General features: G+C 41.6%; 1 protein-coding gene across 2 annotated transcripts in view; it reads right to left on the bottom strand.

Annotated features, from left to right (window-relative positions):
• Nucleotides 1-17,348, bottom strand: part of ELP1 (elongator acetyltransferase complex subunit 1) — a 106,224-nt gene that overhangs the window by 70,291 nt on the left and 18,585 nt on the right. For both annotated transcript variants that reach the window (XM_075204624.1, XM_075204625.1), the window contains exons 8-13: nt 16,901-16,991; nt 8,103-8,226; nt 5,543-5,633; nt 1,467-1,697; nt 840-1,010; nt 633-726 (exon numbers count right to left, since the gene is read on the bottom strand). In XM_075204624.1, the coding sequence (XP_075060725.1) occupies nt 633-726; nt 840-1,010; nt 1,467-1,697; nt 5,543-5,633; nt 8,103-8,226; nt 16,901-16,991 (802 nt within the window). The remainder of the gene's footprint in view (nt 1-632; nt 727-839; nt 1,011-1,466; nt 1,698-5,542; nt 5,634-8,102; nt 8,227-16,900; nt 16,992-17,348) is intronic.

Raw genomic sequence — 17,348 nt, 5'->3', positions numbered from 1 at the left:
TTCGTTCCGAGACAGAATGTGCCGTTTCAGAGTCACAGAAGCTAACAAAATTCATCGTTAGGACATGTGGATAGCTATAACAAGGCGGTTTTAATCAGTGTGACAATGTGACAAGAATGAATGAATGAATATTGTGCTGTCATTCTTTGAAGACTAGAGGACCAGATGAAGAGCACACATCTGAAGGTAAATCGTGTCAGTGAGTATGCATGAATCGTCAGACTGAACGGACCTTCAGCCGTAGGTACAATCGTTTGATAAGACGTAGGTCGGAAAAATCTTCAGTGTGTACCTAGCCAAACATAGCATTTGAGTGCAAAATTGTCACTTGAACACAGCTACCAGTCAGCAATTGGCTTTTTATCTGTCTAGCACAAATTCAATAAGTGCACCTAAATGCAATGTTAGTAACTGGCCCTACAGCTTTTAATGCTCAAATCACATAACTAATACTAGAAAAAAAAAAAATCAACGTTTTATGAGGCTGATTTGTGAGAGGGGAATCGGCTTCCATGAAGCATAAAACTAAAATGGGGTTCATGATCTTACGGAAATAGATCACAACATTAATAAAATACCAGACGCACCAGACAAAGACACTGACCATACACTAAAGAGAGCCAAAAATTTACCTGAATTTCTTTTCTAGGAGAGGAGTCATAGTGGATGCTTTATATCCATTTCCTCCTACTATTTTTATGCTTGAATCTTTAATTGCATTAATTCCTGCCAAAATAACAACACATGGTAATCACTATAAAAGTTAAAAATATATATGATACTGCAAATAGATATACAAACACATTACTATAAGTGACTGAAAGATTATACAAACATACCATATTTGCAGATGTAAACTGTATTGTAAGCATCAAGAACTGCAAGGTCTCTTGCTTTCTCAGGGTCTGTATGGAAAGCAACCTCATTGACGGCACATGGGAACTGCATGTGATATGTGCACATTGGAGGAGGGACCAATGACTGATCAAAGGAGGTCACCATGACCTTATCTGCAAAACAGCCAAAATGCATGTAATGAAATGGTAATGTTAGTTAATTAACTGTACTTTTAACATTTCAATGGGTCCTCAATCTACATAATACATGTATACAAATCACTTTCACACAGACTGAACATAGCTATATGTTCTGTATATTCATTTTCTAAAGAGGCCGAGTTTTCACAAATTTACTGTAACCTTTAAACATAATAAATTAACACTAGAACACCATTGCATTACATGATTAGAGATTGTACTGTACTATTACTACTTTTCAATTTATATGTAACTGATGAGTTTATGTTTAGCGCAGCTGTAAGATAGTTTACTTCAACAGCTCCCTACTACTACTACAATGTAACTGAGCAAAAAAAAATAAGTTAAAAACTGCCGTGAATTTTGATTCTTGTGACCGACAACCAGGAGAACAAAAAAAAAAAAAAGGAATACTGCAAACAAACTTACCACCATCAATAACTGCCACATCGGCCTGTTCTCCTGGACCTTGCCCACCGCTACGGTCTGTGCTCCAGAACCAGTCATAGCGGAGGTACTGCCATCCAGCACATACAACATGAAGTCTGTAGGAGATCTCAGGGTCCCATGCTATGGACACAATTCTCTTGTTTTCCTCGAATCCAAAATGTAAGCTTTGTTTGAGGTACCAGTGATAATTTCCAACCACCCAAAGTTGAACTACAAATGGACAATATGAATATCAAAATAAATAAATCATAAAACATATACAATTGTTCACTTATAATCATGTTATTGTTTACAGTTGGCAGTGTTTTACCAGTCCTAAAGAGTAGTATTGGAGATGTAGCACAGAAAAGCAAATTTGGTTTCTCTTGCACATCCCCTGTTCTCCCTGCAGTAATGTCAAGGATTTTTGTTCTCTATTGCAGATGCCACAGTTAATCAGTAGCAACAGACAGAGTTCAACTTGAATGCTGTGTGTGATCATCCATTTCTCCTTCTTGCCATCTTGGAGACACTGCTACTAGAGGAGGTTAAGCTTGGCACACAGAAGCTGGGCATGCAGGAGTTAAACAATTGAAAGTCTGAAGCTCCTCCCTTCTCCAAGTCCCGCTCTTAATGCCCAATGAGATTGGCACTGTTTTAAGGGGCTACTTATGGCAGCCATATTATTTTTTGGGGTATATTATCTTATTTTCTTTGTTGTCATTTTTCAGGCACTTCCATGCAGAAGTCTGTGTTTTCCAGTCAGGAAGAGGTGATGCATTTTCCAGCTACACTAGCAATCTTATAGCCACCATAGGGTTAAGTCTCGCTCTCACAGGAAAGGCAAATAAATCAAATGCAGCTATAGAAACCGATCCTTGAAATTAGCTAATTCCAGCTGCAGCTCATTTAGGGCATATTGGAAACCCTTAAAGATACAAGAAAACACTGAAATAAATGGGGCTGAGGAAAGTAGCTAAATAACAACAAAATAAAATTTAATACACAAGACTGAAAAATAAACACTTAAATATATATACTATAAAAACTGAAAGCATATGTCAAATGATGTGGCTGCTATGTAAAGCTCCCTTGCTCAGGAACACAAATCACATGGGACCAATAAAACCTAGAGTCCAGTGAATACTCTCTTGGGGACCTCCATATATATAATTAGAGAATCAAATAATCCTTCGATAGTCTCACAGATTCGGAGAAACAATCCCCACAAATTTATGAGAGCGGAACTCCGTTTACAAGTCCTCCAGGGAAGGGGTTTTGCCAATATGATGCTTACCACGGCAGTACAATATAAATCCACATTCTGCTCCCCGACAGGAATAAAGAAAAATCCTTCTTACCGGTAAATAACAGACGCATGCCCTCCGGAGGGAGTAGAAGAAAAGTCTGCGACTATGTGAGGTAACTATTCCGTTTCTCACTACATTCGCCGTTTGACTGTGCAGAGTGTTCCTTTCTAATCCTGCCTTTCTGGAACTTTGAGGAATAAATATTTAGTACTGCTGCAAATACATACATACATGTTTTTTCTCGGAACAGCAATATGTTCCAGTACCAAGGACCCTCTGATATGTTTATTGGACGTCATATTAGTCGTGGAGATACAGGTATCTGCTTCTATCAAATCTAATGCTTCCTCGTGTTCTCGAGAAAGCCAAAAAGGAGGACGTCACAGTTATCTTAGTGGCTCTAGACTGGCCAAGAAGATCATTGTACATTCTAAGGATTGAGGCTTCCTGTAAAAGAAGATCTTCTGTCTCAGGCTCCATTTGTACACCAGGGCCTTCATCTCCTGGCTTTAATGGCTGTTGAAGCCAATATCTTGAGATCCAAGGGTTTTTCAGAGAAAGATAACAGGACCATGTCAAAGGCAAGAAAGCAGGTGTTGGCTTGGAATTATCACAGGGTGTGAAAAACATGTGTTTGGTGTGAGCAAGAAGTTTTTCACATTTCTTTCAGGTTTCTCAGTTCATCATCATCACCACTTATTTATATAGCGCCACTAATTCCGCAGCGCTGTTCAGAGAACTCACTCACATCAGTCACTGCCCCATTGGGGCTTACAGTCTAAGATGCCTAACACACACAGACAGACACATAGACTAGGGTCAATTTGTGAGCAGCCAATTAACCTACCAGTATGTTTTTGGAGTGTGGGAGGAAACCAGAGCATCCGGAGGAAGCCCACGCAAACACAGGGAGAACATACAAACTCCACACAGATAAGGCCATGGTCAGGAATTGAACTCATGACCCCAGTGCTGTGAGGCAGAAGTGCTAACCACTTAGCCACCGTGATATCCAGTTTCTTTTGTTTCTGCTTGACAGCGGACTCAGAGTTTAGGTTCAGGTCTCTGCCCTGTCTGTGTTCAAAATAATTTGACTCCGGATCAGTTAGGGGTTTTATGCATTCCCTATTTCCCACTAACAGCAACATGGGAGCTAAACTTGGGACTTTGTGCCCCCCAGCTTCCACGATTTGAGCACTTGGATGATTTTTGACAATTAAACTCCAGAAAACTGGTTCCAAAAAAGAATTTGGCTCACTCCACTGCATCAGTGAGTGCCTTCTGGGCAGCAAGGTATCAGCCAAATAGCTATGTTGTGCAGCCACCTAGTCCACCGTCCACACTTTTACCGTTTTCATGTTTTTGGTTGCAAAGAGGCTAGCTTTGGACAAAATGATTTGCATTCAGCTTTGTCTGAGCCTTCCCTCCCCTAGGAGCATCTCTGGAACATGCCCATAGTAGCAGTGTCATCCAGATGGCAAGGAGGAGAACACTAAATCCATGAAATCCATTTCTCTGATTCCATCTGGAGGAAACTGCAGTCCCATCCATTATACTCAGTGATTCAGTTCTGAAAGTTTATATTTATTATTATCCTTTATTTATATGGTGCCACAAAGAATTAGGATTCAGTCACATACAAATATCAAAGGACAAAACATAACTTAGCATACAGGAAAGTACACCAAACAGTGCAGTTAAAATATCAACTTTACACAGATCCACGAGGTATGAGTGAATCAGAGAACACTTAGAAACTATTAAAGGGAAGGAGAAGAGGTGGGGAAATGAACCTGTGCCCAGGAGTGTGGGTAACAGAGTCAGAGTTAGTGAAAGAGATGCTAAGAGAAGGGAGATGAGGAGATCAAGGGAAGGGGCCGAATGTCGAGGTGCAAAATGAAACTGGGGTTCCAAAACCAAAGAACACAAGGTTAGAGGTCCCTGCTGGCAGGTCTTATAATCTAAAGGGAAGGGGCAGACCAACAAGAAATTGGAGTGTAAATTTGTTATTATGTTATTTTGGAGTACAAAAACCTTCTTTTATCAAATCCCCTTAAATGATCTCCAGGCTGTTACTGCCACCAGCAATGTTAACACCACTGGAGAGTGTTGCTGTCATTTTTGTGCTCACAATACCGAAAAAAAACAAAACAAAAAAAAAAACCTATAGAAAGCCCAGCTCTCCCTATGCTCCAAAATAAAAAGTGGTGTCTTGACGAGACAGCAAATACTGCTAAACAAGCCAGCAGTGGCTGCCATTATGAAACTGCTGATTTAGGCTGGAGACATCTCTTGAATTGAAATGATAGGTGGTGAGGTGAAACCTGATCTTGCTAACAAAAGGTTTTTTTATTTTGTGTAAAAACACATTTGTGAAAAAATAAAGCTGCTTTGTCTACTAGATTTTAATGCACAATTATTATATAGTATTTCTGAACATATGAGATCATCTTTAAGGGCAGATGGAGTGGAAAGAATAAAAGCGTTGTTGTGTTTGGATGACAATCAAGCAAGCACACTTGGGACCTACTTTATGTTTGGACGTACGACCATTTGCATTGCATATCATGCGTGAAAACTCTGTGCATGCTCAGAAACAGACCTTACACCAATGAACACAATTGCAAATAAACTGAAAATAATTTGAACATTCATGCACAGAATTACTGTAGGAATTATGTAAGTTAAAAGAAACAGACTCATTTGCATTAAATGTCTATATGAACTTGTGGAAAAGCCAATTATATTATTTATCATAGTATTTACCATAAGTATTTGATTTTGAGCCATCCTTTTCAATGTCTTGAAGCCAGACAGCTAAAATTGTTGAATCAGTGTTCCACAGAAGTTCTTTCACCTGTTAAAAATAAGGGTATCATAAAACATGGATGTATATTACTCTTTTATATAAAATAGGTTGCAATTGACAGATGTACCAGTCTAGATAGACTAGACAAAAGCATGTATTTGGTCATCTCAAACATTTGATTATTCAGTTGCTAGCAACAAGTTAATTCAAGCGATATTGTTTAAATTGTAGACAGTTAACAACTTACAAATTATAAATATAAGTGTTCTTTCTGCGCTCCTAAATAATTAGGGAAAGGAATAGGGAATGCAGCCCAAATCCTTGGAAACACCTACTACGTTTCCACAAGGGGATAAATACAAATGCAGAAAATTAGGATAGGACGCACAAGGGGAGGGGTTTGAATTTCCGGATATCTGAGTAACAAATGTGCTTTCTAAACATTCATAAATAACAAAACATCAGATATGATAAAAAATGTTAATAATCACAATGCCAGATGATCGCAATGTAAATGTCCAATGGCCCAGGATAAAAAGAGTGGAAGTCCAAACGAACACCATGTGCGTTCTGTTGCAGGTTCACACGGTCCGCCACATAATCCTCATGCACTCAAACAACAAGAAAAAACATATATCCTCCAATGGTGTAGTACTTCAATGTTTAACATTTATTGAACACTGATTAAAATTCACTTACATTAAGTAAGGGAAGATGTGCGCATCAAGGTATCTTTAAAACGAAGTAGGAATCCTGCTGGTAACGTATCCAGCAGGATTCCTACTTCGTTTTAAAGATACCTTGATGCGCACATCTTCCCTTACTTAATGTAAGTGAATTTTAATCAGTGTTCAATAAATGTTAAACATTGAAGTACTACACCATTGGAGGATATATGTTTTTTCATGTTGTTTGAGTGCATGAGGATTATGTGGCGGACCGTGTGAACCTGCAACAGAACGCACATGGTGTTCGTTTGGACTTCCACTCTTTTTATCCTGGGCCATTGGACATTTACATTGCGATCATCTGGCATTGTGATTATTAACATTTTTTATCATATCTGATGTTTTGTTATTTATGAATGTTTAGAAAGCACATTTGTTACTCAGATATCCGGAAATTCAAACCCCTCCCCTTGTGCGCCCTATCCTAACTTACAAATTATATTTATATGTATATTAAAAACATCAAACATCTTATCATATAGATCTTGGAATTAATTAGCAACAACCAAATAGACTTGCTATGATGTCTATGAAGCCACTAAAGTAAAACGGACATAACATTTGGAATATAGTCTGTTAGTCACATCATTGTACTATTACCAGACTACTTGCCTAGTTCCAATGTATAGGGGATTTAAATTCATTGTTATCTCCTAAATTTAGAGGCGGTGGTGCTTCTATTGAAATGGTTTCTTCTCCTGCCGTAGTACTTCAAACAAACAATCTCAATGAATAAGGCTAGGTACACACTGGAGGTCTTTCAGGCAATTTATCAGGCCAATCACCAGATAAACTACCACTCGGCCACATATCGCGTTGGTGTGTACAACCACATTATGAACAACAATCGTTCAAGTGCTCAATGTCATTTAATTTGGTTGGTCATACTGTTTAATAATCTCGTTCAAAGCATCTTCCGATCATGTAGTGTGTATGCACTCACGATCCAATAGGGTTTACAGTGTCGTGGTCTTTTCAGCCAATGCAGGCAATGAACACGTCCTTGTGACTTAAATGTAGAGAGTGCTGTAGATGTAATAGTTTGTTCATTCATTCCGAGACTGAAAATTTAGTTTCGGAGTCACGGAAGCTAACGAAATTCGTAAGGACATGTGGATAGCTATAACAAGGCGGCTTTAATCAGTGCGTTAGAAATGAGTGACTATTCTGCTGTCATTCTCTAATCCACTAGAGGACCAGATGGGCAGCACGGTGGCTTAGTGGCTAGCACTTCTGCCTCACAGCACTGAGATCATGAGTTCGATTTCCGACCATGGCCTTATCTGCGTGGAGTTTGTATGTTCTCCCCATGTTTGTTCCGGTTTCCTCCCACATTCCAAAAACATACTAATAGGTTAATTGGCGGCTATCAAATTTACCCTACTCTGTGTGTGTGTGTGTGTGTTTGTGTTTGTGTGTGTGTGTGTGTGTGTGTGTGTGTGTGTGTGTGTGTGTGTGTGTGTGTGTGTATGTATGTTAGGGAATTTAGATTGTAAGCTCCTATGGGTCAGGGACTGATGTGAGCGAGTTCTCTGTACAGCGCTGCGGAATTAGTAGCGCTATATAAATAGCTGATGATGATGAGCACAGATCTGGAGGTAAATCGTGTCAGTGTGTAAGCATGAATCGCCCGAGTTATCAAACCTTCAGTCGTTAGTGAAATCGTTGTAGATAACACGTCGGTCGGAAAATACTTCAGTGTTTACCCACCCTTAGTCTAGTCACCATACACACCGTTTGCTAGGTAGCCTTATTTAGTGACCAGGCACGTGGCCAATTTGTGACTTACCTGAACTTCACCTTTTGCAAAAGGTAATGTAAACTCTCCATGTACAAGCCCATTCTTCTCAAAGAAAATAACATCATGCTTGTTAGGCTTGCTCTGTGTAGAAGCAATCAGACTGCCAGAAGGCCTTGAGGGATATAAAACAAAAACAAAAAATGATTCAGCACAGTAAATATAGATCATTGTAGTAAATTAAAACATAACCTGTTTAACTAGTTTGAAATACAGCATTTCCATTATTATTAACTACCAACATTACTGCACTTTTGCAAGCATTGACATCCAATTAAAATACCATATAGGACACACTTACAGCAAATAAATGCAACAATGTTACAACATAGTAAGCGGATCTGCTTCTGAGCAACCATATACGGTAACTGCGAGTAGGTGGTAGAGACTCTTTTGAGGGAGCTTACCTTGGACATCTGCGCTTGATGTGGGTTTCTTGGGGGTTGTTGCTGCCGTTACGGATATTCCGGGTGTTCCAGTTCCCGAGCTTGTTGGTTTTTTCGTTGTTTCTGACGTGGCGCAACCTGGGGTGGAGAAAAAGAGGGATGCGGGAGGGTGGAAGGGGGAGAGAACACAGTGGACGGTACAGACAATATACTTAGATGCTTATGTGCTAGCATTTGTTTATAGCTTATTTTGCAGTTCTGCGTCTATAGCCCTTTTGCCTAGTTTATAGCTCTAATGCGGTGTATATTGTTGTGATGGTGGTACCGTTACCAGTGTGGTGAGTGGCTTATAGCTCTGGTGGTATAGCCGGGCGGGGGTGTTTATAGCCCTATGCTTCCTCAGTGTCTATATCTCTGGAGGTTAGGCCGGACAGGGGTGTTTATAGCCCTGTATTTTTGTCAGTGTTTAGAGCTCGCAGTATGGTAGTGAAAGTATTGCTGCCTGTTTTTAGCTCTCTGTGTTTAGCTCTTAGGTATTTTGTTGGTGAGTGGTGGAGATGATGAATGGGATGGTATGTGTCTTTGAGCGGGGGTTGCCCAGATGTGATGTGGTGCTATGTGTCGTGTAGGCAATCTACTGTATGTTTGGTGTGGTTGGGTGGAGACTTATGTATGTGGGTGTGTGACTAGGGTAGGTACTAAGTAGGTGGGTGTATGAGAGATGCGTTAAATGCTTTTGCCCTAGATGCTCTTATAAGAGTAGTTATTCGATGGGGGTGTCTTTCCTGGCGGAGGTTGTGGGTAGGCTATATACTTATGTGTAGAAGTTGCTTCCCGGGTGTTGTTTGTAGCGTTGGCCGAGCGGTCACTGTAGCTGTGGCTGAGCGGCTTCCTGCTTCCTCTGACGGCACTTGAAACGCATATGCGTTCCAAATGCCGAACTTCCGGTATGTGGATGGAACGCACAGTGCGTTCCACTGCGCAGCGGAGCGGTTCTCGCTAAGGCTCCGTTTTCTGCCGGCCTAACCTCCAGAGATATAGACACTGAGGAAGCATAGGGCAATAAACACCCCCGCCCGGCTATACCACCAGAGCTATAAGCCACTCACCACACTGGTAACGGTACCACCATCACAACAATATACACCGCATTAGAGCTATAAACTAGGCAAAAGGGCTATAGACGCAGAACTGCAAAATAAGCTATAAACAAATGCTAGCACATAAGCATCTAAGTATATTGTCTGTACCGTCCACTGTGTTCTCTCCCCCTTCCACCCTCCCGCATCCCTCTTTTTCTCCACCTCAGGTTGCGCCACGGCAGAAACAACGAATTTACGGTAACTGCCACTAATTTAATAATTAGATTAAAATAAATTTATATGGAGCATGTATGACTAGTTTTAATCTCTGCTCTCGTTATAATTATTATTAATATTAAATAAAAATAGAGAACATGTGATAATATGAATATTGCAGACTAGGGATCCCGAGTTATGGAAAGGGCTATGCATGCTTCACAAGATTTAGTTGTTATTTATAAGGAGAAGATCCAATCTCCTATTGGACTTTAAACTAAAACAATACATAGTCACTATGTTTAAGAAACGCTGTGTTCCGATATTGTCAAGCATGTCTTCTACCTCCAAAACAGGCCACATGGGACAGTGCTCCACTGATGTCTATCCCTATTTTTTTTACTCTACGTTAAAGCAATATGGCAGCTCCCACTCATCTTAATAAATACAACTGGCTCCGGGTTTACACAGCCAGTTCTCTAAAAAGAGAACACTGTGCAGACTATATAAAGTAACCATTACTTCAGTGCACCTGCTGTTTAAGAGTCCCCTCAATATCAGACACTAATTCCCAATGCTTGTAATCATAACTATTGGAATATCAGATTTCAAATCCCTCTATCATATGTGAAATACTTGCATATTAATGCAGCTATTACAAGGGAAGAAGCAACTATTGTGGACAATTCTCGGATGAGAAGAGTTTTTAGCACCAATATCAACAAGAAAGGTAAAACCATTACATGAACTCATCCATCATTTGGAAGAATGGATTACATACAATGAGTTTGTATCTTTCCCTGACACCCAGCTGACAACTATTCCTCACAATTTTTATCATAAATGATCTCTCATCTATTTTGAGAGTTAAATAGTGAAAAAGAGGATTTTTATACTTACAATAAATCCGTTTCTCAGATTCCATCTGGGGGACACTACTACCATGGGGATGCTCTAAAGCAGCCCCCTTAAGGGAGGGACCGCTCTGACAGCCCGGCACGTAGAGCACTACTGTCAAAAGCAGCGTTTGCTGACGCAAATACATTGAATTGATAAAATTTGGTAAAAGTATAGGCCGAGGACCACGTGGCTGCTCTGCACAACTGCTCAGCTGATGCCCTATTTTGTGCAGCCCAGGACGTCCCCACTGAACGGTTAAAAAGGGCTACAATACGATCTGGCACAGGTCTGTTAGCACTGACATAAGCCTGCTTAATAGTAGAAGTAAGCCACCTAGCAATCGACTGCTTAGAGGCCAGCCATCCTCGTTTGGGGAGTAAAAACAAATAAAGAATACGTGCGGCAAATCTTTGATGTCCTCCTGACATAAATTTATAGATCCCTGACCACATCCAGATACTCCATGGAATCTGTCCCTGAAGACTGTGGGTCACCCTTAAGTACCAGAATCACTATTTCTTGGTTCACATGAATGCTGGACCCCACCTTTGGTAGGAAAGCGGGAACTGTTCTGAGAACCGTTCTTTCACTGTGAAAGATAAGATATGGTTCACGACATGAGAGAGCACCCAATTCGGAAACTCTATGAGCCGATGCAATAGCTAGTAGAAATACCACTATCATAGTAAAGAACCCTAATTCTGTAGTGCGCAATTGTTCAAAAGGAGGCTCTTAAAGCATATTAAGCACCAGGTTGAGATCCCAGGGGGCCGTTGGAGGAACATATGGAGACTGGATACTCCTTGCAAGAAGGTCCTGACATCCGGAATGTCTGCCAAGCGCAGGTGAAAATATACCGAAATGGCAGATATCTGTACTTTCAGTGAACCTAGATAAAGGCCCGTAATCCAAGCCATCCTGGAGAAAAGCCAGAAACTGCGGAAGACGAAAGGCAGCCATGTGGAATGTTCGGCTCTCACACCATCTGATGTTGGATCACTAGATGCGGTGGTAAATAGGAGCCAAAACTGTTTTTCTAGCCCAAATGAGGGTGTTCACCACTCGTAGAGAGAACCCTTTGGAGCTCCACAGGTGGCCTCAATAGCCATGCCGTTAAATTGAGCACAGTCAATTCCTGATGTGTGACAGGTCCTTGCTGAAGGTCTTCTCGAAGAGGTTGTTTCAGATCTGGACCTACCGCTAGCCCCAGAATTTCTGCATATTAAACTCGCCTTGGCCAAGCGGGAGTCACTAGTATGACTGGGAGTCACCCTTGCTTCACTTGTCGAAGGACTCTGAGAATCATAGGGATGGGAGGAAACGGGTATCTCAACCTGAAGTCCCTTGGCATCGTTATTACCTCCATGACAACTGCCAAGGGGTCTCTTGCTCGAGAGCAAAACTGAGATACCTTCCTGTTGTAACACAATGCCATTAAGTCCAGGTCCGGAACCACCCATCGTAGGACCAGACCCCGACAATATCACATGCCGGCTGAAAATGTCCGCTTCCCAGTTTTGGATTCCTGGGATAAAAATTGTTGATATAGCGAGAATGTGGTTCTCAGCCCAGGTCAAAGATCTAAGCAGCCACCCTCATTGCTCCCAGGCTCATGGTGCCCCCCTATCTCTGTTGACATAAAACACTGCCATCGCATTGTCGGACTGCAGACAGACTGGGTGTCCATGAGGTATCGTCTGGGCGCTCTCTAAGCATGGCTTTTAGCTTCAGAATGTTGATGGGAAGAGAAGCATCCCGAGTGGTTCAGAGTCCCTGGAGCCGTAACTGAAGTAACACAGCTCCCATTCTGTCAGGCTGGTGTCTGTGGTTACTAAGATCCAGGACCATGGGGCAAAGGACCTTCATACTGTCAAATTGTCCTGGACCGTCCACCATCTGATGGAAGTCTTCGCCTCTGGTGACAATTGTATCAGTTGTCCCTCTAATCTCAGATGGGGACCTGAAAACTTCATCAAGAGGTCCCTTTGGAGGCAGCGCCCATAAGGAATGGTCTCAAAAGCCGATACCATCTTTCCTAACAGACGCATGCACAAGTGGACTGACGGTCTGCGGCAGGTCATAACCTGAGCAGTCAGGTTCCTCAGGGATTGAGATTTGTCCTCCGGAAGGAAAACCTTTTGTCATTTTCTGGCACAGAATCAATTGTGACTTTTCTTGATTTATCAGCCATCCGTGCATCTCCAGGGTCCTGATAATGAGGACCAGGTGCTGATTCACCAGGAGAGCTGGGGAGGCGTTTATGAGCAGATCGTCCAGAAAGGGCACTATTTGCACTCCTCTGGAATGAAGACAGGCTGCCATTAGTTTTGTAAACACTCTTGGTGCTGTCGAAAGGCCAAATGGGAGAGCTCTGAATTGGTAGTCAGACAAATTGATCTAGTTCCAGTCCATTGATAACTGACCTGAGGAATTCCATTCTAAACCTGACCACTCGTAGGTGCCGGTTTAACTGCTTTAGATTTGGAACAGTTCGGAACGAGCCGTCCGCTTTGGGACCAAAAAGAGATTGGAGTAGAACCCCTGTTTTTTTTGGTGTTTCGGAACCTGGCAGATGACTCCGGCAGGAAGAAGAGAGGCAATACATGTAGGCATCGCCTCTTTCGCTGGGCAAGCTGGTTGCGAAGAACCGACGCGGTGCCGGACCGTATAGGTCTATCATGTATCCTCTCGTCATGATCCTCTGAATCCAGCAATCTTCTGAGGATGCTGCCCACTGATCTCTGAACAGTAGCAGAAATCCACCCACTCCTGCAGCCATGAGGAGGGGAGGGGGACTGTCAAACTGACTTTTTCTGGAAGCTTGGGAGATGATCGTTTCCTGGAGGAGGAAGACCTACCTCTATACGATTGTCCTCTAGAGGCCGAAGCTCTTGGTCTGTGTGTCTGGCCCGGGCCAGCAGAGCCCCCACGAAAGGACAGTCTAAATAAACCAAACCTCGGTGTCCTAGGTTTTGGGACATTTACTGGGAGGAAGATGCTTTTGCCTCCTGTGGCCTGGCAAATTAAGCTGTCCAGTTCAGGGCCAAATAACACTTCCCCTGAATAAGGGAGTGGTTCAAACGACTTTTTTTGATTCCGTGTCTGCATCCCAGGACCTGAGCCATAAAGTTCTCCTGGCTGCTAATGCGGTTGCAGAAATAGATGAAGAAATGGAGGCTGCATTTTGGGTGGTCTCGTATAAGTATCCGGAAGCCTCCTTGAGATGCAGGGCAAGAAGGAACAATTTCGAATTTTGCTATTTTAGTCTCTTCTAGATCCAGAATACCTAATGTCTGACGAACTGCTACCACCAGGTCATTAATATCATGATATCTGGAAGACTCTTCTGGGTCTATGACCTGTGTAGAATCAGAGTCTTTTATCAGTTCACCCTCCTCTTCTGACGATACCTCCGAATCAGAGAGGGTCAGAAGGGGGTTAGTGGATTGGTGTCGCTTATTTTTGGGTAAGGGTCTTGGCGCATCCAAGAACCAGTTTAATTTATCAAGTCCTCTAACTAGGGAAGCCAACCAAGCAGATTCTCCTGTAGGGAGGGTCTTGTGAGGTAAGGACAGATGGAGCCCCAGCCTGTCCTAAGTCTGTGGACTCTGTGGCCCCCGTAGTCCTGCCTGTTAGGAGGGGGTCAATTGCTACAGAGGTAGAGGGGAGAACTGCCGCAACCGCTGGAATCTTTGTTGGTTTAAATAGCAGCTTAACCAATGTCTCAACCCCATGTGTCAGGGCATTTGCCCATGCTGGCATTTCCGCTAGTGGCAGTGTGCTAACCTGATATTAAATAAGCAGAGTTTGTGGCTTTTATCAGCGCTCTCATATATAGCTGCCCTAATATGACACTGTAGAAACCACTTTCCTCTACAAGACAATACAGAATAGATAACAATGTGTATATATCGGGCGCTTATGAGTTCACACAATAAAGTTCTTAATGAGACAGCAGATTGTCTTAGTTCACTATATTCCTGTAAAAATAATTCCTCCGTGGTGAATAATTCTGGAGTAACTGATCAATGTCTTTGTTTGAAAATGTCCAAGACTTTGTCTGATCCCTCCGATATTTTCTCATATATACGAAGGAAAAAACAGAAAAAGACAATTCAGCAATAATCTCTCTCAATATATGATATACACTATAACCTCAATAAGGCTTTTAAAAAATAAAAATTGAATGTGTGTATATGGACAAACACTCCTAGTGCGCACCACATGTAGGGTATATAAAAGTGCAACTTCACAAAGTGTTTATCACAACATAAATAGTAAAATATAAAATTGGTAGGGTTAGAAAACCCCTTCCAGTCTGCTTTCTTTTAAGGCACGAATAGTCAATCATTAAGATCCCAATTTCTGCGGTGTATATTCAACTTCAAATGTCATATGAAAAACAAGTGAGCATAAAAAGCACATAGTGCATTATCTTCAAGTACGCTTTTTAATACTTCATATAATCACTGACCAACATGACATAAGGTAGCAAACGCAGTAAAAAATATATATAAAATACAATAACATAAAAAAGGTTTCAGACAATCCTAGAGTGTACGTAGCAAGTTCACTCCTACCGGGTTTCAAAAGGACCGTCAGCGTGATAAATTCCCTTCAGGCAAGCCCCAGAATCATCGGTAATCCACGGGCGGGTTTCACAGAGACTGTCAGCGTAGTAAATTCCTTTTGGGTGAGTCCCGGAATCAGCGGTGATCTACAAGCGGGTTTCACAAGGACTACAAGGTATACCCTACATGTGGTGCGCACTAGGAGTGTTTGCCCATATACACACATTCAATTTGTATTTTTTAAAAGCCTTATTGAGGTTATAGTGTATATCATATAATGAGAGAGATTATTGCTGAATTGTCTTTTTCTGTTTTTTCCTTCGTATATATAAGAAAATATCGGAGGGATCAGACAAAGTCTTGGACATTTTCAAACAAAGACATTGATCAGTTACTCCACAATTATTCACCACGGAGGAATTATTTTTACAGGAATATAGTGAACTAAGACAATCTGCTGTCTCATTAAGAACTTTATTGTGTGAAATCATAAGCTCCCGATATATACACAGTGTGCTAACCTGAGCCTGCACAGCCAGGGTACCCCTGCTGCAGTCAGCACAAAGCACCCCTGGGACCTGTAGTCCCATTGGTAACTTATCTTTACACTTGGAACAGGTATAATATTTTGCCCGAGACTTTCTTTAAGGGAACAGTATAACAGTAAAATAATGAAATACAGGCAATCACTCACAAGCAAACAGATAAATGCTAACTAATCTATGACAGAGGCAAAAATTAGTATCCCTTGCAAAGGCTATGTGTTATGCAATTAGTATTCTATATATATATATTTATGCAACATCAACTTTTGTTTCAATATATCCCTATCTATGATATATAGATATAAGAAAAGTGTACTTAGCCTTCCAATCAGGCTAAGATGTCTTATGGAGCAGGAGAGGTCTGTCAGCAATTTAGTGTAACCAGAGAATGTCTGCTGCTCTTTTCCTGACCAGTGTTTGGTGCCCTTGGAATAGTTCCCTTGCTTTAGACTCTGTCCTTAGTACCCACCAACTGCACCTTTTTCCTGCTCCTCCTCAAGTTTTTCTGCTGCATCTATATTATGTAGCAGTCGCTATTAGCAGATTTCTGGTGGCCATTTTTCTGATTGCATGCCCAAGTACCCCCCCTCCTTTGCCAAGGAGGGGACTTGGTATAATCCAATATGGCAGCCCCCGATCCGATTAGCCGGTGCTCTTTGCCGTGTAAGCAGCGCTGGTATCATGGTCCTATAGCAGCCTGGCAGCGGCTATAAGCCGCTTGTCAGCGCTGACTGTTTTAAAAGATAAAAACAAAATAACTTCCGATGTTAGTGAGAGCCGTCTGGCTCTGATTTTCTGAATAAGTGTGCTCTGTAAGCTAACAGAGCACACTGCTGCAAAAAATAAGTTAAATTAAGAAGAAAAAAGAAAATAATTTCTTCCCGTCATAAAAGTAAGCCCAACTCCCTTGGGCACTTAACTAAGACTGGAGAGGTTTGTCATCTTTGATACATTAACAAAGTTAACCTGTTAAGTGCCAACTCCACCTCCATTCTCACAATCTATGGCAGCAGTGTCCCCCAGATAAGAAGAAAGAGTATGCTTGAAAGTAAAAAGTTGGTCTTTTAGTGTTAAGAGAAATAAACTCACTTCCAGGACAAAGCCTGTTCCAAGCCTTCCACAGATTCACTGGTTGACTGTAGGGAGAGTTCTCTGTTCCACACTCTGACCTTGCGGGAGCCTGTGTAATGATCCAGAGAGAAAACAAGGCTGTATTATTGTCCTTTCAGACTGCTATCAACTGCAGCATGCTCTAAATCACTAGAAACTAATATAGTTAGTTTCTTAGCAGACAAAATTATGGACTACTATGTAATGAAAAAACAAACAAACCCAAAATGTATCCTCAATAAAGAATAGAGTCCATTATGTCATACCAATTACAGCAAATGATACTTGATATGACCTTAGTATCAGCTAACTCTCAGCTCATTTTCCCTCGCACATCTAAGGGACGCGAGAGCAAATAAGTTGAGATTTCGGTAAAAGCTCTGACACTATGTGTCTCTGTCGAACGTCGAATTGAATTTGCCCCTAA

The sequence above is a fragment of the Mixophyes fleayi genome, chromosome 1, assembly GCF_038048845.1.
Source record: "Mixophyes fleayi isolate aMixFle1 chromosome 1, aMixFle1.hap1, whole genome shotgun sequence".
NCBI classification, from domain to species: domain Eukaryota; kingdom Metazoa; phylum Chordata; class Amphibia; order Anura; family Limnodynastidae; genus Mixophyes; species Mixophyes fleayi.
Note: the sequence above shows the minus strand (reverse complement) of the source record. Positions and strands in the feature narration are given on the sequence as shown.